The sequence below is a fragment of the Nematostella vectensis genome, chromosome 2 (assembly GCF_932526225.1).
Source record: "Nematostella vectensis chromosome 2, jaNemVect1.1, whole genome shotgun sequence".
Taxonomy (NCBI): domain Eukaryota; kingdom Metazoa; phylum Cnidaria; class Anthozoa; order Actiniaria; family Edwardsiidae; genus Nematostella; species Nematostella vectensis.
Window position 1 is genome coordinate 3733950 of NC_064035.1, and position 23863 is coordinate 3757812.

The window sequence follows — 23863 nt, forward strand, 5'->3', positions numbered from 1 at the left end:
CATTATCAAATAACAATAACCTATTTTCTCTGCTTCCCACTGTCTTAAAGTAAAACAATTACCTAAAATAAGCCCAAAAATTCAAACGTCTATCAATAGTTACGGGGATCTTTTGGAGGAGTCATCAGCAAAAGTTCGGATAGTTTACAACTGTCGCCCTACCCCCTCCCCGAGAGTGAATTTAATCACCCCCACGCCGTTTTGGCTTCGTTTCTTCTGTGATGCTTTGTCTTGTTGGAAAATTGCGTTACAATCCAAAGGAAAAGTAAAGAAAGATTGCTGTATAAGTTATGCTGGTAAGTTATTTTTCAAGTAAGTTTCTAATGGGAGACAAATGAATGGCGAACGACTTCTGACTAATATTTCCCGCCATCGATGTTTTCAAAATGGAGGCAAAGCGCTTGTACTTCATGTATGCTGATTTATTTTGGTAATACTTGATAAATGTGAAGTTTTGATTGCGTAAACTCGTATTCCTGTTGTTCTTAGGGCTAAAATATCGGTTTTAAGTGCAAAAATTTCTTATAGGTTTCGAAACTAACGCAGAGACTCATTTGGACGATATGATAGTTGACTGATGCTTGCTTTGATGCTTGGGGCTAGTTTACCATTCTCATTCTTCAATCATTCCTCCGGTATGCGAAAGTATTAAGAATACCATTTCACTCATGCAAGTATGTGAGGAAATATTTAAGTATTAAGGGCATATTACGTTCTGCTTATGCATGTGTTTTTTTGTGTGTTTAATCTGGTTTCAATAAAGTGGACGGTTGGCGCTGGTTAATTCCTGCCATTGCACCCAAAACAATATACACTTAAAGCCTGGTTTCCATTTAGCCGTAATAGTTGTAAGGGTGTCATAAAAGTTGTCTGCTAAAAATGTCTCACTACACTTAAGACTATATGGAAACACTTGATGGGATGACCCTTACGACAGATAAACTGAAGTGATGAAAGATTACACAAGGGAGTGTTCATTAAATACACCAAGGGGGGGAGGGAAGATATTGAGGGAAGGGGGGGGCTCCTAAAATTTTTAACTACCAAAGGGAGGGCTCCGAAAAAAAAGGTCCTTCAAAGGGGGGCTCTGATTTTTTTAGAGGCCGGACTTCTCAACTTTATAATTTTACTGATATGATCTAGTTTGTGGGACAAATACAGATTACATAATAAACCAAATGACCAATGTATTTAATACTTTTGTCTTTATAAACCATAATATCGATACTTACAGCTTTCAGTACATAACAGTTGGATTTACCGATACAGTTTATTATCAGTTAACAGAAACAAATGGAAAAAACACTTCTTAACATTGGTGGATCCATGGGTGGAGCATGAAAATCCACAAAATGATGTACATATAATGTTTTATACATAGGACATTATCCCTTTTTATACAGAAAAATATCCTTAACAAAAACAAATAATATATAAAGTTCACTTCTCCACAGGCATCCTTAGATGCAGAAAATGTGACTTTTTTTGGGGGGGGGGGGTGGGTGATTTTGAAAAAAAAATTCCTGCAACCCAACCTTGCACCAATTTACATGCAAAAAAACAATGAAATTATTAAGGCCAAAACACGAAAGTTGTGAGGAAGAAATGTCAGACTCTGAAATGATAATGAACTGAAATGATGATTAACTGAAATAATGATAAACTTGACTGGATCATCAACTTGGAGAAGGATGGCAACTTCGCAGTATTCCTTTTCCAGATTTTTTAAAATACACTCTTGTTTCTTGTGTTAGTAAAGGGAGGGCTCCGAAAGTCTTGGGGTTCTGAAAGGGGGGCACCGAAAAAAATATTTACAATGGAGGGCCCCCCTTCCCCCCTCAGTGTATTAAACACACCCTGAATATTCTTATTCTTACTGCTTGTGATCATGAAAAAATGAATGAGCCATGCAACTTAATTTCCTGCAACAAAAAAAAACGAGCTATGAGACTATAGTGAAATGTGACTTAGTTTCTAGATTATTCTTTTTTTTTAATTGTTTCATCCCAATAGGAAATAGGAGATAATTAGCCAATCATGCTCTTACTACATGGTTTCACTACTTAAGGTGTGTGATCATGATTATTATCTGACGATACTACTGTAGTAGTATCAGAAAATGCCAGGCACATAAATTTTACTTGAATGCCATAGCAGGTCCCAACAAATATGTTGGGATTTTTATTAGGGTTCACAAGATGTTTATATTTTTTTATCGTAGGTGACTTCATCATGATGCCATCATCTGATCAGCTCATTCTGGTTGTAATCATCATCACCTTTAGCGTGCCGCATAGTCAAAGTATAAACCTCAGTGATGAAGCTTTAAAACTAGTCCAGGAAATCATAAGCGATTTCAACAACAACCCAACTGATGGAAAATTCGATAGTGTGATTGTTCTACCATCCGGAAAGTCAGCTATCCTTCCAAAAGTTTTTATATGGTGTCCTGTCCAACACTTCAACCTGCCGCTAGTTTGCCCGGTACACAAGATCCCATTCTTTGTCTCCCCCTTTGGAAAAGCCAGTAAAGCAAATCTTAGAATGGTTTATGATATTGGTGGTAACGTGGTTGTTGTGCAGTCTGTTTATAGGTGTCCAAAACCTTTTGGATCTCTCAAGATGCACAAGTATCTATCTGCAGCTCCGGAAGTACTGGAAACTCTTGCGCCAGAAATTGTATTAAGGCTGCCACTTTCCTTACACCATAAGAGCGGATTTTCTAGTGCATTAATAGACTACTTGATTGTGCACATTTGCCAAGGTCAAACTATGCAAGAGATAGCAGAAGGAATAGGTTCCTTGCACTTTAGGGAATTTGTCCGAAGAAGTGCCATTGTAATCGGAGAAGTATTAGATAATTTCCACACTAACCCGTTGTACTCATTCCCGAGTAATGACAAACTTATGCACGTCTTCTTGTGGTATTTTCGCCAAAAGAAGGCTTCGTACAGAGCCCATACAGAAACTCTCAGCGGAACAACTATTGTCTGTGACAGCTCGTTCTCTCTCGGCAAGAGAGTCACCATCAAGGGTCCTGACGACAAGACGACGGACGGTTCAGAGATGAGCTTTGATGGGATGTTCATAGCCCTTAATGAGCAAGGGCAAATAATCGAGTGGAAGTTAGACAAGTTCATGCCTTTCGAACACAAGTTACAGGCATTAAAGCAGGTCAAAGAACGTCTTGAGAAACGTGGAAATGAAATATCCATTATCTTAGACCCGAACTGTTGTCAAAGTCGAACAAAGTACAACGCTCTTTTTCCAGACGTTCAGATCAAGATGGGTATCGTGCACGCCCTACAGAAAGTTGCCAAGTGTCTACCTAAGGAACACCCCGACACACTGGTATTCCTGCACAAGTTCAACCAGATCTTTAATGAAGACTCTGTAAACAATGCCCGAAGTGAACCTACCCCGTCACCAGATGTAATAGAGGCGAATCTCAACGTCCTACTTCATAATTTGAAAGGAACACTTTCTGAGGAATTACGCCACGTGCTAGACGACTTGCGATTACATATTCGATTGGGTTGCCTATCTGGGGTACCCGCAGGAGAGGGTACCGAAAAGATCGAGAACTTGCACCGGTTTATGCAAAAGTCATATCTGTCCAATTTGACTGTCATAACTCCAGAAATGGCAATAGCCGTTCTAACCTGTCTGTTTTATACATGGAACTCTAAGAAGTCTATCCAGAGCTTTTACAAAGGTAAAGGCCACAAACCGTTACCATTAGTGCCTGTGGAAGAGTTCGAAGTGATCTCCAGTAAAAAGTCTCAAGCTACGCCGCTTGACGAAGAGGAGAAAGACAAGAATAAGGCGGAAATGGTTATACAGACAACCGATGGGGGCCCTGACTCACCCGTGCTTGTGATAACAGCCGATGTAATCAAATACATGATTTCAAGGCTGATCCACATTGGAGAACTCGTGCAAATGATCCGATACAAGTTCAAGAACAAAGCGTTTGAAGTTGTCAACTTCCCAATCTTTTCATCTCATCGCTGCCATACAGTAGAGTTAAATGCGAATCCTCCAGACAGCCCCGAGAAAGAGAAGAACGCAAGCACTCTCAGACAAAATCTATTAGACTTCGGTCTGGAGATTGACAAAGTCCCAGGTGATGGAAACTGTTTGTTTGGGAGTCTTGTTCTTCAGGTGAGTAAGGCGTCCCAGTCTTGTGCCGATCTTTCCAATCACTTGAAGAGTATTGGACTAGGAAAGGCCCTTGAAGACGACGTTAAAAGGCTCAGAGAAGCATGCGTCCAGGAGTTGCATACTAACTTGACTACATACAAGGAATGGATAGGAATTGGCGACAAGGAGCTCAAAGGTGAACTGGAAAAGTTTAAGGCTGACGGATTCTTCGCAAGTGACATCGGTGATCTCTGTATCAAGGCGTGCGTCAATGTATTGCAAGTGCCGGTGATAGTGGTGACGTCATTACCCAACTCTCCATATTACCCATTTCTCCCCGTCAAGTTCACCACAGCTCACCCAGTGTACGTGGCGTTTAACCATAGCTCACCTGGCCATTACGATGGGACAAAAGGTACGGAATCTGAATCTTATTTTAATCCGTTTTTGACTGGTTTTGATATAAGTGTTTAAAGGCAAGACCAAAAAGTCATCACCTCTGCTAGATCTAGGATGCCCAAACTTACTGAAAACTAACGGAATGTGAAAACTTATCCGTTAGATAAAGAACATACCTTAATTGCTCGAATAAGCCCCACCCCGGAATAAGCGCCTTATATGTCTAAGAGGAAAAATATTAAGAAGCGCCTCGCCTAAATGTGTTGTACTTAAAATGAGGAGGACTGTAGGTTAGAAGGAGAGTAATGACAACTGGCACTACTACCCTCCACACCATTCTGTTAAGGTTTTGGGAGGTTGTGGGCGACTACGAAACAGGAATAAAACTGTACTTTGTCTGTCTTTTTTTTTGCCGAAATATATTCCGTTCTTCAGCTTTAAATCAAGCACTACTCCCGGAACGCCTGCACTCTTCCATTATATTTAATATAGAAATGTGTGCCTATGAAGCTAAGCTACATGTTGCGTCGTTATAAGTTTTAATTCTTTAGATAACCTTTTAAAACCTTACAAGGGTTTTATGTGTTATAGAGCACCAGTATGGAATCCCTGGCCAGCAAAGAAAAAAGTGTAACTGCGGGAAGAACGCTGGCTCCAACAGTCCAGTTTGTGCGGTGGGAGAGCTGTCCCACTGCCCGTGCGCGAAAGCTGGTCTCAAGTGCCTCCCGTTTTGCCGCTGCTCAAAGCTTCTCTGCTCTAACAAGGCCCAAGCCGAAGACGTTAGCTGCTCGTGTGGTATCACGTCCGGTTCAAAGAAGGATTTCGTAGCCTGCTCCAAGACCGCCACTAGAGGTCGCTGTCCATGCATTAAAGCAGGCTTCCCCTGCACATCAAAGTGCGCGTGTGGGAGTTGTGGAAACGACAAACCCGTTGATGAAACAGTGGAAGAACCAGAAGAGCCAGCGGATCCGTCTGCCGCGTCACCCGCAAGAAAACGCCGCAAGCGTAGCTCATTTGCGCTAGGTGCATGGGGAGGCAAGACGGATACTGCCTTGAAGTCTGAGAATTCTGTCCCAGGGTCGGATTCTTGGACCGATCTGGAAGTCATCTGCATCATGGTATGTCGGGAAGTGTTGGAGGGCTGTAAAGTGGAGGCGAGCGTGCATAATATAAGCCAGATTTACCGCTACCTGGCCAGCTCCCCAAACCTGGAAACGCTTGGTTTGAAAATCACAACTAAAGATGACACCCAGATCCTGGCAAAACTACTCACCTTGCAAGCTGGTCAACAAATCGTTGACCTTCTCTGATTCATTTGGTGATTGATGCCAGTGCGTGCTAACGGGTGAACAAAACGTTGGCCTTCTCTGATTCATTTTGTTGATTGAAACAGTGATTGATGTCAGTGCGTGCTAGCTGATGGACAAATTGTTGGCCTTCTCTGATTCATTTTGTCGATTTGAACAGTGATTGATGTCAGTGCGTGCTAGCTGATGGACAAATTGTTGGCCTTCTCTGATTCATTCAGTTGATTTGAGCAAGTGAACAAATCGTTTACATTATCTGATTAATTTATCGGAGCAAGTTCTTTAAGGCTTGGGAGCTGTTAACTAGGGAAATTGCAAACAAGCCTTGCCAATACGATATTTGTGATATTTTTTTAATTATTTGACGGTTGGTGTTCATATTACGAAGAGCTGTAACTATTGATTAGACAATCACCTGAACTAGTTGATTCTATGAAGTCACTCTTATTTACTCCCCGTGTTTTCTGTGCGGTCAAGTATTTTTTTTTGAAGACCAAGTAAGGGGCTTAGCCAGAGCAGATCCCAGGACTCTTCCAATTGTCGTATAATAGGACCGTTTTTCCTCTTTTAGAAAGTATTGTCTTTCTGTAGAATGGAAGTCCCTGTACTAAGCCCCCTGGCTAAGCCCCTACGCTATAGCAAAGCATCCGTTCATCCATTACACACATGCACAAAAAGCATTTTACACTCACCCTTTATAGGTATTCTTATAGGTTTATTGTGTAGCATCTTTATTAAACGTGTCTTTTTAGAACAGCCGTAGTAAATCCTTACCCTAAACCTCTCAGACAAGTGTCTCTCTGTCCGGATCAAAGAATAATCCAGGGGCAGCCATTGCTCGTCCAACCAACAACAACATGCTGTCTTCCTCGGCCATTTCAATAGGTTTCGTGTATTGACATGTCTCTGCTTCTACGTGAGCCCCAGCAGTAATCAACGCCGCTGCACAGCGGACATGCCCATGGTAGACAGCATCATGGAGTGGTGTCCATCCTTGTATGTCCTTTACATTCACGTCAACATTTTGAGACAGCAGTAGATTCAGGCAGCGGTATGATCCTTCAATTGCTGCGCGATGAAGCGGTGTTATGCCGAGGTGGTTTTCTACTGTCAAATCCATGCACGGATTTTTTCTCAACATCTCACAGACTTCGTCTACGTCGTCGCGCGCGATTGCATCCAACAGCGAGAATTTGACGTCGAACTCCACAGTTTTGTCATCTTTATCGCCCTCACTCATATGCGTTACGACTCTCTCCTCTTTCGGAAAATCCACAAACTGCTCTCTATGTGATTGATGTGACCCACCCGAGGCTGATATACTTCTTCTATAAGGTCGACCATTCGTATTAATCACCTTTTCTCGCTTTGCAAGGTCTGAATCGTCTGACTTTCGTCTTCTAACTCCAGCTGTTCTTGCTAAAAGCGCTTGCATTTCTCTTTTCCGCCTTCTTTTGATGACTTCTAGGGGTAGCGAATAACTGAAGGCTCTGTTCCTTCCTGGCTTAGCTATGATAGTTTGCTGGCTCTCGTCGTTGTTGTTTGGTAGCGTGAGAAACGTATCGCTTGTGCTTCGGCGTCTGTCGCTCTTTGGCGATCTAAATCCGCCATCACCACTCTGTAACTGGGATACTGTGTTAGCCCGCCTCCTAGCCAGCTCACTAGAAAAGATACTGTCTTCCATAAGATTCCCAATCACGTTTTCAACACAAACTATTTTAGTTTACAAGTGTCTTACTGTTTAATGACTAAAATTCAGCGCACCACTGACTGTCCAAGCTTGTCAACTAGCATCGAGATAGGCCACATTTAATAAAATCTGTCGATAATTCCGCCCTTTGAAGTTCTTTTATAACTCTGTGGCTTTTTTCATTCTGCTCAGATAAAGTCAACCTCCATAAATCAGCACTTTGCCTGTGCCAACTGTTTGTTCCTTGTAAAGCCGTCTATTGTTTAGAGTATTAGCAACTGGCCTTTAGGGACTATTTAATTGCTGGGAAAGAGTGCAACTTAATTAAGAACTTGATAACTGCTAATTCATTATTTTGCAATGTTGATTAGGTTTGAACACGATTTAGATCATAATAGATAGTTCGATATCAATGAAACAATCAAGAACATTAACTAACGTAAGTACATTTTATTGTGCGGGTGTTAACAAGGTACATAAGAAAGGCCAAACATTTGACTCGGCGTAAGCAAAGAAATTCACTCAAAATTCGTGGCTTTGATCTTTGCGGGATGCATGCCAACATGGCTGCAGACCATGCGAATACTTTTCTGGTCAAATGTCAAATCGAAAACGCAGGGATTCTATTATAGCTTCGTGACAAGCTTACAAAACTGGGGTATTGGACCATGATGAAATAACATATTTTGAAAAAATGTCGACGATTACCATCACCCTTTTTCTCCTGGAAGGGGGGGGGGGGGGGAGGGGGTCTGGCGGCGAAAAGGAGGTAACTCAGAGCCACTTCTTTCGTAATCCCGAGTTTTTTTTTTACTACAAATTAGTTAACAGCTTATTGTTGACATTTCTTTAAGCAGTTATTAAAACCCCAAACAGTTGTTTGTTTTCATTCTTTCTTTTTATGGAGCTCGGTGATCCTAGATACTAATCCCTCAGATACTAATCAGATACTAATGCCGTGGTTAGACTAGTGCTTTCAACCTAGGCTCGGTAAATGGGCTGAGGTTGAAATTTTACGTGTGTAACCGCGACCGAAACCTCAGTAGATATCATCGAGAACAAAGGAAATTCTACTGCAGTAGAGTTCCGGCGAACCATCCTACGACCCTTGCATGGCCTTTAACTAAGGTTGCAGTAATTAGCGCTGACAGATATAAAAGTGTAACGGTGTTGAATTGCGTGTTTTGCTCAAAACCTAGTCACTTTTCGTAACGATAAGTCGAATTATGATGTTAATTATAGTGTGGCTTTTAGTTTCATTCCCGATAACGAGTTTTAAGCTCTAAATGGTCTGTTTGAATTTTTCACGCTAGGGATGACTGAAATCCGTTAAATAGCAGAAAAATCGCTGTAAAAAAATATGTTGACGTATTTCCAGCCGTACTCTCTAATTTTATGCAGAAAATTGGTAATTTAGAATATTTTTTATCAACAATAATCCCCCCTTGCTATTAGTTTCTTTTTAGTTTTTTTTTATTAGTATCTGTTTAGTGTCTAAGAAATTTTAGCATCTAGGATCACCGCGGTGCTCATATCAATCATTCTTCTTTAGAAAACTGTCGCGTTTTTCTAGCTCTCTTGGACAACTCTTTAGCGCTTTACATATACCATATTTGGGAGCCCGCTTCAATCTAATAGGCACAGGACCTTAACGTTTTATAATATCACAGGTCTCCCGCGCACTCGCCCGCACGCCCCTGTTCACGATTAGTTGACGGTGCGCGGAAAAAAAAAGGAACAAAAAGTAGGGCAGCCATCTTTGAAACATAACAGTGAAGTTTCAAATATCTCAAACTAAGAAAATTATGATATCCGCCGGAAAATGTCACCAGTCACCACTCCCATCCCTACTTTCGTTTCCGGAAATTTCCCGAACCCCAAATTACCTAATCCCGAACAATACCGACGACAATGTCGAAGAATCTTAGGAATCTTGGTGAAATTTTGACGAGATGAGGTCAGTTTGGCGGTTAGACGGAACCTAACCCGGTAAAAATTACGGCCATTTTGTAAAATTTATACATTTCAAAGGGTCTAGACTGTTGATGAACAATGTATCGCCTAAGTCAGCGTTTTAGAAGGAGATTTAGGCCGAAAGAAGGCGAACAAAAGACAGACAAGCATTCGATCGAATACAAAGTCGTTCTCCTTGATGACACAGACCTCACTTTCAACATTCACGTAAGTTTCTCATTCATTGCTCCTTTTTAAGGTACATCCTTTCGGACGCTGAGGGGATTGGTCGCTGTTATTTTGCTTGGCTTCGCTGGTAATTTCGCTCCACGAAGGCTCATATTTAGCGTGCATATTTGTTCAGGATGCTGTGTTGTACCAGCGGTATTTTTGTACGGGCCTTTTTGCAGTCCTGCGGTTTGTTATTCAGCCGTGCAATCAACGATTAAATCGTTATCTACCAATTAAAAAAATATTTCTATCCGTTTATATAAGTTTTGCCGAGTGCTATCTTACGGAAACTAAGTTAGTAAGGAAATGCTTTTAGCATTATACACATATATACTTATCATGTATTTATTTTTAAAGATATTGATTTAGATACAACGTTGTAAGTTATTTGATAATAAAAATACAGTAATTCAAAGACTAGAATATTATGACATGTCTTTTTATGGTTTGGATTCGTAAGATCCTTTTGGCTACTTGCCTGTAATTCTAATTAGACCATGTAAATACTGTGCTCAGTTTTTAAAAATTAAAGAATCATGCCAAAATTTTAAGCTTACTGAAAAATGGAAGTGAACTATAGCATGTGAGTAAACAGAAAATGACACATCTTATTCTACGTCAATCACGACAAATTATTTTTTAAAATTTTATTCCAAAAACACCCTCTAGATTTTTAATTTAATTTTTTTGGTAAAAAAAAATACCTTCAAACAAACACAGTTAATATTAGTATTGTCTGAGTGAATACCACTGTATTTTACAGTGTATTTTGAAAGAAAGTATGTTATTGGCATGTTTTCCTGATAATACTTCCTGTCTCTAATACTATAGTGTTGATTTATAGTATTAGAGCTAATATCTTCTACAAAATGTTTTCTTTATTTTGTAATTCTGTAATTATTTGCCATTGACATTTTTAACTCTGACAATTACATATTAGCATAACAAGATCAATCTAGTGCCAATATTGTCTGAAGTTTTGACTACTTATATATTTTCAACTTCAACACAATTCATATATTTTAGTCATAAACCTCTTACGGTTTTGTGTATTGCTCCAAGTTGCTCTATTAACATTTGTAAACATGTTTTACAAAATTTCAAAATTTCAATTTTGGCTAATTTTCTATTATGTGTATGCTATTGAAATGCAATACAGTCATTACTCAAGAATGTGTGATTAACTGTTGATTGACCCAGTGCCCTGTCTAATATGCAAGTAGTATGTATAATATGTTAAAGACTCCAGATCCATCTTGTGTAAAATGTTTTTTGAAGTTTATTTTAAATATTAGATTAGTTTGTTTTTTGTGGAAAACTGGTAGTTGACTAAAAAAGTTTTCTCTTTGTTATGATTTTTTTTTTCTGGGCAGACTCTCAAGAATCCTTGATAAAAAAACAAAAAAATTGGCAGAGTTCTGAAAAAGCATGTTTATAAATTATATTTATTGTATGTGCATTTATAAAGCACATACAATAATGTCATATTATCGGCCAGTGTGGTAGCCTGTTTGATATACAGTCGTTTGACAAAAGGTTGTCATCAACCGGCTTTGCGACTACGCGACAAGCCCGCATGTAAGCATGGATAAAAAACACTGAAGCGCCTATTAGCCACCGCTACACGGTCTAAGTCTGAAGTTATGCAGTGGCTAATATATGCAGCTAAGCGCTTCAGTAGTTTTTACCCATGCTTACATGCGGGCTTGTCGCGTAGTCGAAAAGCCGGTTAATGACAAAGGTTGCTTCCCCTTTTTTTTATGTATGGAATTTTGCCTGTGTCTGTTTGTCTTTTTTGCTTGTCCAAATTTTTTAACAGATTTTAAATTTATTTTGTGAATTTCCTTACCAACTTGCCAAATCAAATGGCCTGCCCCTTAGTAATAATATTTTTCCACCAAACATCATGACCGTTTGTCCTCTTTTTGTAAAAAAACAAACAAACACACACACACACACAACATTAAAAAGCATAAAATAATAATGCAATTTTCTTCTTTGCTTAACCAACAGAAAAAAAGCAAGGGCCAAGAGCTGATTGATCTTGTAATGAAAAACCTTGATTTGGTGGAAAAGGATTATTTTGGATTACAGTTTATGGACACACATCAAGTTGGGGTAAGGTCTTGAGTCTATCTCTATTGTCAATGAATATAATTCTTAGCACCACCAACATCAGCAACATGGTCCAAATCAAAACCATGTCCCACTATCACACTCCAGGAAGAGATCTAGGAGGGGTTAGAATGTGCGACGATCCGACCCTTCTCCCTATATTTTTATACCATCCACCCCTTTTTATATTCATTTTCTAGTTTAGGAAAATATGCCAGGTGTAAGAATTATAATTAAAAACAGCGAACATGTCTTAGAAATATAACTCTAATTATTATTTTAGCACTGGCTAGACCCTACCAAGAAGATAAAGAAACAAGTAAAAAGTAAGAAAATTTATATATATATATATTATTATATAATTATTTGTAAGAATAAAGATGATAAGTAATATAATCACAGAAATTATCCACATTTTCCTACATTCAGTAGAAATTTGCCATGGTATTTTTTGATAGGAGAACTGCCATTTGACAATCGCCATTTGCCGTTTGTACTGACAACGTTGTTTGCAATAGGTGTATCTGATTATATATTGCATATTGTAATTACCGAATGATGTTCTCATATATTTTTTTGATGTGGGTGCAGTTGGGCCACCCTACACCCTGCATTTTAGAGTAAAGTTTTATGCAGCTGAGCCTCACGAGCTAGGAGAAGAGCTGACAAGGTAAACAGCATACCACACTGATCAATTGGTTGGCTGATGTCATGGATGACAGCATAGTATCTTATTTATTTTTTTCAACAGATATCATTTTTTTCTACAAGTTAAACAAGACATTGCAAGAAACAAGTAAGTATACTTTATGGTATTAGACATTTTTTTTAAGTTTGTGGTTTTCTTTGCTCTTTAAAAGAAATTGTCTTAGTGCTTCTTGCGGTTTACTGCAACAAGGTAGGCCTGTAACCATGGGGAGATATGGGCATTTGGACGTTGCGTATTTGACCTCATACACATAGTCAACAGTAGCCAGACCATTTGTCTGTTGATTGAGGGTGAGGACACCCTCGCCTTATTGGCTGGACTTTTTTCAAAATGTTTACGGTATTTTAGCTGGATCTGATTGGTCAAAGTTATTCAGCATGGCCCACTTTCTGTGTCCTCACTGTAAGAGCCATTTGAATTATGAATTTATGAACACATTTTGCTTTACTTTTACACAATATGTATTGCTTTACTACAATGTCTTTTTAAAACAGGCTAGAAGTTCCCCAAAGAACTGCAGTAGATCTTGCAGCTTACAGTTTGCAGTGTAAGTTTAACTGTCACAGTGTTCATAACATTATTGGGTATGGCTTTCTTGAGCAAATTTACTTGAACATTTGACACTAGGTACATACAAATTGGATGCACCCTATTCAAAATGCATTTGCAAGCTCAAATGGCAATGGTAAAACCACAGGTAGCCCAGGCTCACGGCGAGTGTAGGTTTATTAAAGAGTTGTATGAGCGAACAAATTTTATTGAAATAAATATTCTGATTTGATATTAAAACAGTATATATTTCAATAAAATTTGTTCGCTGATACAAACTCTTTAATAAACCTACACTGGCTGTGAGCCCGGGCTACCTGTGTTAAAAATTGATACCAAGTATTTAATGAAAGAAAATATGGATAAATCCTTCTTACAATAATTATACCAAAGGCAGTGGTTGATCTTAGAGCTACCATTTGCACTGTTGGTTTGAAATAGTTCAGTTGGGGGGGGGTGCACAGTCATGGATATCATATGGAAAATAAGGATTTGAAGATCCTTCAATAAGAAGTAACCTTTTTTTTGCTGGAGTAGGTGCGCTATGTGTATGCCCTGTGTACACCCCTGGTATAGGTAATGGAGATTTGTGCATAATTGTGATAATTGTGCATAGAATGTTTATTGAAAAGCCCTTATATTGTTAATAAATCCATGTACTGCATTAGTTTGTAATTTTTTACTTATTTACAGCTCAACTTGGTGATTATGATGCAGAGCTTCATGGGGATGATTATATGGCAGAATTTAAGTTTTTTCCTGACCAAAATAGAGAATTGGAAGTTCAAATTCGCAAGAAGCACAAAGCTCTTGTGTAAGTCGGATATTGTTTTACTGAGAATAACAAGAATAGATATTTCAGCTAGTTTCATTCATACCCACTTCTTATTCCAGAGGCCTTAATCCAGCAGAATGTGAAGTTAATTTCCTACGAATTGTCAAGGGGATGGATTTCTATGGAGTGAATTTGCATAGTGTAGTGGTACGTGCATTTCATAAAGTGTTCTGTTAACCTCTCAATTAATCAGTCAAAAGTTGAATCTGTTAACAGCTACATCCTTTTGATTTGATGGAAACAAACCAAACCACTTCATAAAAAATTATCTACTTTGGTGACCCTGGAAGGATGGAAGATTTTTCATGTTTAGGCAAAATACTCATGCAGCTTCTCTGCATGGTGCTGACCAATCAAAATGCATTAAATGTGATTCCAGTAGTTTGAATGTAGGATGACTGAAAGTGGTCAAATTATTGATGAGACTTAACAGGAAATTGAAAATTGCCTTGTTCTGGTATTTGAATCAAATCTGCCCCCTTTTTCTAGGACCAACATAAAATAGAGTATGAACTTGGCCTTACTCCAAGAGGAATTCTCGTTGCCAGAGAAAAGAAGAAAGTTGGTCTACATTATTGGTACTGAAAAGACAACATCATTTAGATATTGTTATCTTTTCTATTTTCTGCATTATTTAAATGCTGTTTTGTGAAATATTTTATTGCAGCCCCTTGTCCTATATGTGTTAATGAATTTTAGGTATTTTTTTGGGCATTTTATCTCCTATAAATGCATTTGTACCATGGTCTCACCTACTGTTGTTTGTGTCACAGGCCACGGATAGCCAAAATGACTTTCAAGAAAAAGAACTATCTGCTTGATGTCCAAGAAGAGGTTGGTGTCCCCTGATGCTTTGTTGTCTGCTTAGCGTCTGCTCTTAGTGTCAGAACCCCTTCCCTACGAGTTTGTGGGTGAGGGTTTGGGTGTGTCACTAAGAGCATATACTAAGAAGACTTTGCTGTTGTTCTTTAGCCCTTTATATGTTATGTATTTGCATATTATTGCAGGATCGACAAGTTCACTCATACATTTACACCCTGAGTAGTGCTCAGGCAGCAAAGCATCTATGGAAGTGTGCCGTGGAGCATCACACCTTTTTTAGGTACGTTTAAAAGCTATGGGGAAGTTTTGAATTGTTAAGTAAATGTTACTCATTTCATTTGCTTGGTGTATTTCTTTCATTGATTCCAGACTTGTGAAGCCTGCCAACAAGCCTAAAAGAACATCTAGCTTCCTGCGCTTTGGTTCACGTTTTAGATACAGGTCAGTAACTGGATCAACACACAACTCCTTGATAATAATAGTCAATTCCTTGGAAAAATTACTATTCAACAAAATAAGAACATGATAGCCTAGCGAAAATAGTGGAGAGTGGAGGGCACACCAAATTATGGAAGAATGGCCTGTTTGTGTATATGTGTGTGTAACACTTGTCTAGTGACTTCAAACAACAAAACGGTTCCCAAAAACTAGGACTTTACTCGTGAGCTTCTCTCGTCTCTTCCTCAAATTACACTCGTTTTTTCTAGTTAAACATTAAACAACAATTATAGTTATTACTTGAGGGCCTGACATGTGTTTCTAACAGTACCTACACATTTTTTGGAACTTGTTGACTTATACAATGCCACTTCCCTTGATTCTAAAAAGTACCGAATTTTATCTTTGAATGGCTGTTTAGAGAGTTCTTCGAGATTTATGCCTGTTACAAGTTGTTTATTTTAAATTTTCAAACAATTTATTACATACAATAAATTTATAATCAAGATGAATTAATCACTGAAGAAATTGTAGGGTATCATAAAAAAAGTATTACATCTTTTTATTATCCAAGTTCTTTTTGTGTGATACAGCCCATCTGGTATGTTACTCAGGTGCCAGTAATTAACTATGACTATTCTACTCTAGTGGAAGGACGGAGTATCAGACGCAAAAGGACTCTCGCCTTAGTGCAAGGAAATCACTAAAATTCAAAAGGTACATCGATTTTAGCCATTCTGTTATACTTGAGTCGAGGGGGGAGGGGAATAAGGTTGCGTGTTGTGCTATAAGTCTCTATTGTTGTTGTAAATAATCTGCTGGTATCTTTTAGGGCAACATCTGAACGATTTACCAAGCGGTCAACAATTGGTAAGACATTTGGAAGACAGTATTTCTTTTTATGAAAGCACAGACTGTTCTGTGTCTGCTAGCCAGGAGGTTTAAAGTGATTACCAGACCATGCTATATGTCCTGGCTCCCGGCTTATGTCAAGATGAGCACGGTAACACACTTTAGATGTACTGATTCTAAGAAGTGCTTTGATATTTGTTGACAGGAAAATATGTCTTTGCTTATGTAACTCTCATGTTTAGAGGAGTCCAATATGAAGAGCTATTATGATATATCAAGCTTTGTATAGATATTAACAATTGTCCATTCATTGTCTGGAGGGTTTCATACACTTTGTACTTGTGTGATCCTCAGGGTATATCCGTGTTGGTTCAAGAGTGTGGGGCAAGGCTTTGAATGGTGACTTCTACCGTGGCATGGTCACTGGCGTTGGGCAAATGGTCCATATCAAGTTCGATAATGGAGACACCATTGCGCACGATAGGTCAGACCCTGAATGTGTAGTCTTCGACAAGGATCCAGACCCACAAGAGATTCAGTTTGGTAAAAATCTTTATGTACTCTTTTCAATCCATACTCTGCTTCTATCTCCTTAATGTGGCAATGGTGGTGTTTTTCCAGGTACTCGAGTCATTGCGCACTGGCCTACCCTACCAGCTTACCTGTCTGGCAAAGTGATCGGTATTGATCCACACAAATACTATGTGGAATATGACGATGGCGACAAGCACCACAACACCATCCAGCAGATGAGAATACTCAAGCCACCTTTGTACTTTGGTAAGTAAGGTCAATATAATATAACATAACATAACATAACATAACATAACATAACATAACATAACATAACATAACATAACATAACATAACATAGCATAGCATAGCATAGCATAGCATAGCATAGCATAGCATAGCATAGCATAGTATTGGCTGAGCACAACACAAGTTGAACAATCTAAGTATACTCAAACCACCTTTGTACTTTGGTAAGTTAGGTCAATATAGTATGATCTTGGTTGAACAAATACAGTAAGTATACTCAAACCACCTTTGTAATTTAGTAAGTTAAATAAACCACCTTTGTACTTTGGTAAGTTAGGTCAATATGATATAATCTTGGTTGAACAAATACTGCCCGGCCTTAAGTATACTTAAACCACCTTTGTACTTTGGTGAAGTTAGGTCAACATAATATTATCTTTGTTGAGCACAACGCAGTGGCAAATTGAACACAACACAGCCCAGCAGCAAAAGGTAAGTATACTCGAAACCACCAATATACTTAAGCCAATATGATGTGATCTTGATTGAACACAACACAGCCCAACAGCAAAAGGTAAGTATACTCAAACCACCAATATACTTAAGCCAATATGATGTGATCTTGATTGAACACAACACAGCCCAACAGCAAAAGGTAAGTATACTCAAACCACCAATATACTTAAGCCAATATGAAGTGATCTTGATTGAACACAACACAGCCCAACAGCAAAAGGTAAGTATACTCAAACCACCAATATACTTAAGCCAATATGATGTGATCTTGATTGAACACAACACAGCCCTTTAGCAAAAGGTAAGTATACTCGAAACCACCAATATACTTAAGCCAATATGATGTGATCTTGATTGAACACAACACAGCCCAACAGCAAAAGGTAAGTATACTCAAACCACCAATATACTTAAGCCAATATGATGTGATCTTGATTGAACACAAAACAGCCCAACAGCAAAAGGTAAGTATACTCAAACCACCAATATACTTAAGCCAATATGATGTGATCTTGATTGAACACAACACAGCCCAACAGCAAAAGGTAAGTATACTCAAACCACCAATATACTTAAGCCAATATGATGTGATCTTGATTGAACACAAGACAGCCCAGCAGCAAAAGGTAAGTATACTCGAAACCACCAATATACTTAAGCCAATATGATGTGATCTTGATTGAACACAAGACAGCCCAGCAGCAAAAGGTAAGTATACTCGAAACCACCAATATACTTAAGCCAATATGATGTGATCTTGATTGAACACAAGACAGCCCAACAGCAAAAGGTAAGTATACTCAAACCACCAGAATACTTAAGCCAATATGATGTGATCTTGATTGAACACAACACAGCCCAACAGCAAAAGTTAAGTATACTCAAACCACCAATATACTTAAGCCAATATGATGTGATCTTGATTGAACACAACACAGCCCTTTAGCAAAAGGTAAGTATACTCAAACCACCAATATACTTAAGCCAATATGATGTGATCTTGATTGAACACAACACAGCCCTTTAGCAAAAGGTAAGTATACTCAAACCACCAATATACTTAAGCCAATATGATGTGATCTTGATTGAACACAACATAGCCCAACAGCAAAAGGTAAGTATTCTCAAACTACCAATATACTTAAGCCAATATGATGTGATCTTGATTGAACACAACACAGCCCTTTAGCAAAAGGTAAGTATACTCAAACCACCAATATACTTAAGCCAATATGATGTGATCTTGATTGAACACAACACAGCCCAACAGCAAAAGGTAAGTATACTCAAACCACCAATATACTTAAGCCAATATGATGTGATCTTGATTGAACACAAGACAGCCCAACAGCAAAAGGTAAGTATACTCAAACCACCAATATACTTAAGCCAATATGATGTGATCTTGATTGAACACAAGACAGCCCGGCATTAAGTATACTTAAACCCCCTTAGTAAGCACAACATGGTCGAGTTGACGGGGGTACTTAAACCACCTCTGCACTTTCTAAGCAACGACATTATGATCTTGGTTGAGCACAATACTCTATTGTACATCGGTAAGTTAAACAAAATACAATCCAACAGATGTTAATACAAAAACCATCCCTGTGCTTCGGAGGTTGAGCGCAAACCCCTTCCACGCAGTAAAATCATCTCCGTCTCGCTTAATGTTCGATAAACGAAAGTCAAATTAAACTTATCATTCCTCAGGCCCCGGCACCAACGCCCGCAAGATCAAAAAGTCCGAGTCTATGAAGGTCACAAGTCTAACGGGTCGAGCCGTCATCACAACAGAACTCCCGAAACCCGACAAATCCAACGGGGCTCCCAAGACCTCTACCGTCTCCATGGAAACCCCTGCTACTGTTGCCCAGGCAACGGTAGCAGCGAAGAGCGACGATGATCGAAACCAACCGGAAACGACGTTCGCGAGGTCAACCTCACTTCCGGCGACCGTCAGAGCTCCTCCGGAGGGATCCTTTGACGAAAAACAGAAAAAGGCCCGAAACAAGTCGTCTGCAGGAACGTCCAAACAAAAAGCACCGCTCGATGTGTTCTCTCTTCCAGAGACGGATATCGACTCAGGCATCACAGTCGCGTGTGAGGCGAGTAAAGGCACGCGTAGGAACATACACACGTTTGACATGACAGGAAAGGACACTGCACGTGGTGTTGCGAGGAGTAATCCCGAGACAATGCGCGCATACCGCACAGGCTCACCCACAGCGCAGCTCATCGTCCCGCGTAACGCGCCCTTCGCGCCAAACTTCCAAGAGGACTCCGGAGACAAGGGCTCCTCAAGGTAAGACTGCAGTGACGTCACTTTCGGTCTATGCACGTGACCACGTCTGCTTTGGAAGCAGAATATATTATTGCAGTCACGGGCTATAGGATAATTTGACTCCGAAATGAAGTCTAATGTCTTGGTAGTGTATAAAATATTTTATAGTGGGGAAGAGAAAAAACTCTCCGCTGAGGGTCGAGGTGGTCGAGTTACGCATCTAACACGGTGGCGGCGGCGATAACACAGGGTCTAGATGGGGGGTATGCATGTCGGTAGTCAGTTAAAATTTCCATAATTTGTCGGTAGTCGGTAATAGTTATGTCTTTGTCGGTAGTCGCTTTTGTACTAGATTCCCCGTATAAACAAGGTTTAAAATTATTTAGGATTGATTAATAATTAATAACTTATTGATAATACATTAATTATGGGTCAATAATTGACTGAAAAGTTTATGCAACCGGAAATACATAGTACAGATTCTGAAATAGCCGAATTTAAGTAGATTGACGATGGAAGTAAAGAGTGAAAATACCGGTTATAATAAAATGTAGTCGTCAATTTTTTTTTATCGCTAGTCACTAGTTTTTTTCATGTTTTGTCGGTAGTCAGTTACTTTTTAAGCCGTTTGTCGCTAGTCGTTTAACCCCATCCAGGCCCTGATAACACCGCGTCGTTTAAAAGGTCGCAAGCGCGTAAAGGCAGAGCTCGCTGTAGGAGCAAAACCAAGGCAAATCCAAGTAGGAATACGTGCTTTATTCGAAACTAACAAGACATTAGACTTCATTTCGGAGTCAATTATCCTATAGCCCGTGAGTGGCTGTTACTGTTTGGTGTGAGGTACCCTTTAATTTATAAGAACCTATTTACTCTGATCTTGAAACTTATACAAGGGTGTTAACTGTATGGCAAAGCCCCTTTTAGTGTATAAGCAGGTGTCTGGGTTGCTCTAGTGTCATGCCATGTGATATCGTATGCAAGGGATGGGGGAGACGGCAATCACTTATGCTAGTGCCTGGTTAAACAAGCTTAAACAAGGTTAAACAATCAATTCAACCGTCTTTCGATAACAGATAAGAAATAAAGCAAATTCTAACACATATTTTTTCCCGCCAAACTGGCAATAAAATAAAATAGTTTCTTTCATTGTATTCCAGGATGCTTCATCTTTTAAAAAGGGACGTTATTTCTTTTGCCACGTCCCCTGGAACCCAGGGCGCCGCGGACAAACGGAACCGTGAGCGACGCCCTCTGGTTCCCGAGGATGTTTGCTTAACACTTGACGATAAAGAGCGGGATTTTTAGATTATTTTCCGAGCCTGTATTTTTTTATCATTGAATTGCTATTTAATTGTATTTTCTTATTCTTTTTCCTGTTCATCCATAGATATAAATTCACTTCAACCGAGTTGTAAGCCGCAAACTAAACCAGCACTGGCCCGCTTAACACCTTCAGCATGACTCGCACGGCGGCGTCTAATGATCACTATATAAACACGGGGCCTTTAAAGTTAATATTTATGTAAAAAAATTAAACTCAATTTATGAAATATGATGCTAACGTGAAAGAATTAATTATATAGAATTAGATATATTGTCTGCACAATTGCATTTTGGGGTAAATTTATTTAAATTATTGTTTTTTTAATAGATAGATTTATCAATTAACACGAAAAAAATTATATATTGAAATCAGAAGCATCAATGGATTTATTGATATTCAGGATTTTTGGATTCAGTATTTTAAGTGTTTAATTCTTCTTTAAAACGTCCGACATTCGTTCCAGTATTGAAAATAAACTGATGAGAATAAACTGCTCCACTTATAAATGTATTAAGATGCTATTCACGTTAAACGAAGACCGCACATAGTAGCACAGTGCACGCTCAGCTGTTGTCCTAAGCATGATTAACTGCGCCTCGTGTAATTTTTAACATGGGCGTAATGCGGGGGCTTATACGCGGTACATACGTGTCTAGGGCTTACCGTAATCTGGACGCTCAGAGGGCATTCCACGTGTTCGTCCCGCGGGCATCCCGCGCGTCGCGGGACCACAGCAAGAGGCTTACCTACATTCCGACTATGTCTTATCACGCCGTTCATCGCTATAGGTGAGTCTGCGTTTGGTCGTGTTCCTGCGCATAATATTGGAGAAGAGTTTTCTTTCATTTGGTACAGAGCGGGAGGGGGGGGCAATGGGCCCTGTTGTAAAATGAATATAGCTCTTTTTTTATAGAAAATTCTAAAACCTCGACTAGCCACTAACATGCCGGTACATTCTATTTTCTATTAGAATGCTACTTTTCAGTTGAGCCTTATTTTCGGAGCATTTTAAGGCTGAAAACGCTCTTATGGGTGTTAAATTTCAGTCAGATTGCAGTATAAAATGTACACACCTTCTTTAGTTTGATACCAATGAACTATTAAAAACGAAATTACACGAGTAATAAAAAGCAAATCTTATTCCAAGTCGATAGTATGAACACAACTTGATTTTTAAGTTTCATAATCACAGGCTCAGGCTTAACGTTCTGAAAAAAAAAAAGTTCTTATAAAACAAACTATAAGTGGTTCAGTAAAGAATAAGCGGCTACGAATCTTTGTGTCGCAGGAAGCGAACATCGTTACCCGATCTACGTGAGTTCCTAGAACAAGAGGAGGCGGAGAAGCAAGCAAAGAGGTAAGAAGGCGATTGAGAAGACCATTCGGTTACATACTAGCAAATAATACTCCTGAGAAGGCTCGTATTTTACTGAACTTTGCCAATATCTTTGATATGTATATTGTGATATGATTGCCTTTTAGAAACATTGAAGGAAGTCCAAAGGCCTTGAATAGAACAGCCTCGTTGAATGACCTGGCAAAAGCGTGAGTTGAACAGTTGCCATAAACAAGATTTATGGTTTATTTGAAAGCTTTTTCTTCTTTGAACTTCTTGCATGAGTTTGTGCGTTTCGGATATCGGCAGATCTAGCTTTTTCCCAAAAAATGGGCATTTGTAAGGCCGGGATCTGGAATGTTTATTTTTTAGAGAGTAGGGGTATATTTTGCTACTTTGGTGTTTCAGGGAAATTAATTTCATATGCTAGGAACTATATATTCTAGGGACTCCAAATCCTTTATCTGGGAGTTTTGCTAAATAAAGTTTGCTCCGATCATGAAGGCATGCAACCAGAAGACGAACTTAGAAAAAGCAATTTATTCGGAATATTATTTATGTGTTTATAAAAAGTGGAATATCTATCCCTCCTCTCGCCTAGATCTGCTACTTCAATGTGTAACGTTTTTTTTTTTTTCAGCTCTCCTGAGTCCAGCCGTCAGACGCCTCTTTCCATGGACAACCTCGGTATTAACACGTCTCCTGTGGACAACGATGCTCCCGTTACCAACTGGCCTCCCCAAGAGCCACACTATCAGCCAACTTCAGCAACCACCCGCTCAATGTTTGTCACAGATCTTTAGGAACAATTAGTGGAAGTATAGTCTAAAGTTTCTTTTAGAATTACATTTGTTGAGCTGGATTTTTTCTTTCATTTCTTTTTTAAAGTATGGAAGGAAGACTAAGGCTTAGTTCAAACGTCGTATCATCCATGAGCCGTCTTCAATGCAAATGCATGAAGATGAATCGAGTCGATTGTTTTATCTTCATTTGCATTGAATATGGCTTTTGGATAATACGGCGTTTGAACTTAGGCTAACATCCAAAAATCAATGCCCATTTATCATTTTCAGATTTTAATGTTTTGTGGTTTCCGAGAGTAAATACACGTGCTGCTTCATACGGAAGAAAGCAGTGCACCTGAAGTTGAACAAACTTGAATTTTATTTTTAACTTAGTTATTCTTATGTCCACTGTATTCAGACCAGAGTTTCAAGTGTTTTCAGCGACTTCAGAATGTTTTCGTATCATCCGTTTTCCTCTATTTTACACAATACTTATTCACGCACCAAAATGCCAAGTTTTTTTTAAATTGTACCAAAAGAGTTTTGAAAAATTTTCATTTTTATGAACTAAATATATTGTTATTAGGAGAGGGGGAAACTATAAATAAAACCATTTTAGCAGTTTGCTGTGGTTCTATCTACTCTCGAGTGAAAAATGACATCATCTGTGTTCATCGCGGCTAATAATTCGTAAATGTTTTCATATCTTTTCAATTGCAACGCTCACAGTTTGTGTGTTGCAGGCGTCAATTGCTCCCTAGGTACATCTGTGAACTGTGTTAATCGGTGGATCATGTGGTCCCTAGGTACATC

At 39.0% G+C, this 23863-nt stretch overlaps 3 protein-coding genes across 7 annotated transcripts; 2 read left to right on the forward strand and 1 right to left on the reverse strand.

Moving 5' to 3' along the window:
* The first annotated feature begins 12 nt into the window (after positions 1 to 12).
* LOC5514795 lies at positions 13 to 6603 on the forward strand. 2 transcript variants are annotated; one of them, XM_032384376.2, is made up of 4 exons: positions 13 to 296; positions 529 to 635; positions 2222 to 4558; positions 5134 to 6603. In XM_032384376.2, the coding sequence occupies exons 2-4, from the start codon at positions 578 to 580 to the stop codon at positions 5850 to 5852; spliced, it is 3114 nt and encodes a 1037-aa protein (XP_032240267.2). In that variant the 5' UTR covers positions 13 to 296; positions 529 to 577; the 3' UTR covers positions 5853 to 6603. The 2 variants fall into 2 exon arrangements, with proteins under 2 accessions (XP_032240267.2, XP_032240268.2); XM_032384377.2 differs by lacking the exon at positions 529 to 635 and having other exon boundaries at positions 14 to 296.
* Positions 6189 to 7830, reverse strand: LOC5514839 (myotrophin). Of its 2 annotated transcripts, XM_048724135.1 has the most exons (2): positions 7614 to 7830; positions 6189 to 7510 (listed from the first exon to the last, which is right to left on the reverse strand). In XM_048724135.1, exon 2 carries the CDS (start codon positions 7282 to 7284, stop codon positions 6634 to 6636), a length of 651 nt encoding a protein of 216 aa, XP_048580092.1. In that variant the 5' UTR covers positions 7285 to 7510; positions 7614 to 7830; the 3' UTR covers positions 6189 to 6633. The 2 variants fall into 2 exon arrangements, with proteins under 2 accessions (XP_048580092.1, XP_001635009.2); XM_001634959.3 differs by having other exon boundaries at positions 6189 to 7830.
* A 1547-nt stretch (positions 7831 to 9377) lies between these two features.
* Positions 9378 to 23674, forward strand: LOC5514796 (band 4.1-like protein 5). 3 transcript variants are annotated; one of them, XM_048724132.1, is made up of 21 exons: positions 9390 to 9720; positions 11737 to 11841; positions 12122 to 12164; positions 12430 to 12508; positions 12590 to 12634; positions 13042 to 13094; positions 13790 to 13910; positions 13991 to 14078; positions 14421 to 14509; positions 14705 to 14765; positions 14939 to 15033; positions 15123 to 15194; positions 15840 to 15908; positions 16024 to 16061; positions 16398 to 16586; positions 16665 to 16823; positions 19035 to 19626; positions 21586 to 21717; positions 22218 to 22286; positions 22412 to 22474; positions 22906 to 23674. In XM_048724132.1, exons 1-21 carry the CDS (start codon positions 9592 to 9594, stop codon positions 23066 to 23068), a joined length of 2454 nt encoding a protein of 817 aa, XP_048580089.1. In that variant the 5' UTR covers positions 9390 to 9591; the 3' UTR covers positions 23069 to 23674. The 3 variants fall into 3 exon arrangements, with proteins under 3 accessions (XP_048580091.1, XP_048580089.1, XP_048580090.1); XM_048724133.1 differs by having other exon boundaries at positions 9584 to 9724; XM_048724134.1 differs by lacking the exons at positions 21586 to 21717; positions 22218 to 22286; positions 22412 to 22474; positions 22906 to 23674 and adding an exon at positions 20993 to 21419 and having other exon boundaries at positions 9378 to 9720.
* The last annotated feature ends 189 nt before the right edge of the window (positions 23675 to 23863 follow it).

Bases quoted from the DNA above. Each gene is read 5' to 3' on its own strand.
- LOC5514796 (XM_048724132.1), top strand. From the start codon at position 9,592: ATGTATCGCCTAAGTCAGCGTTTTAGAAGGAGATTTAGGCCGAAAGAA. The intron at 9,721-11,736 runs GTAAGTTTCTCA...CTTAACCAACAG, and splicing joins ACCTCACTTTCAACATTCAC to AAAAAAAGCAAGGGCCAAGA. The intron at 14,766-14,938 runs GTTGGTGTCCCC...ATATTATTGCAG, and splicing joins TGCTTGATGTCCAAGAAGAG to GATCGACAAGTTCACTCATA.
- LOC5514795 (XM_032384376.2), top strand. From the start codon at position 578: ATGCTTGCTTTGATGCTTGGGGCTAGTTTACCATTCTCATTCTTCAAT. The intron at 636-2,221 runs GTATGCGAAAGT...TTTTTATCGTAG, and splicing joins ATTCTTCAATCATTCCTCCG to GTGACTTCATCATGATGCCA. The intron at 4,559-5,133 runs GTACGGAATCTG...TATGTGTTATAG, and splicing joins CCATTACGATGGGACAAAAG to AGCACCAGTATGGAATCCCT.
- LOC5514839 (XM_001634959.3), bottom strand. From the start codon at position 7,533: ATGGAAGACAGTATCTTTTCTAGTGAGCTGGCTAGGAGGCGGGCTAAC.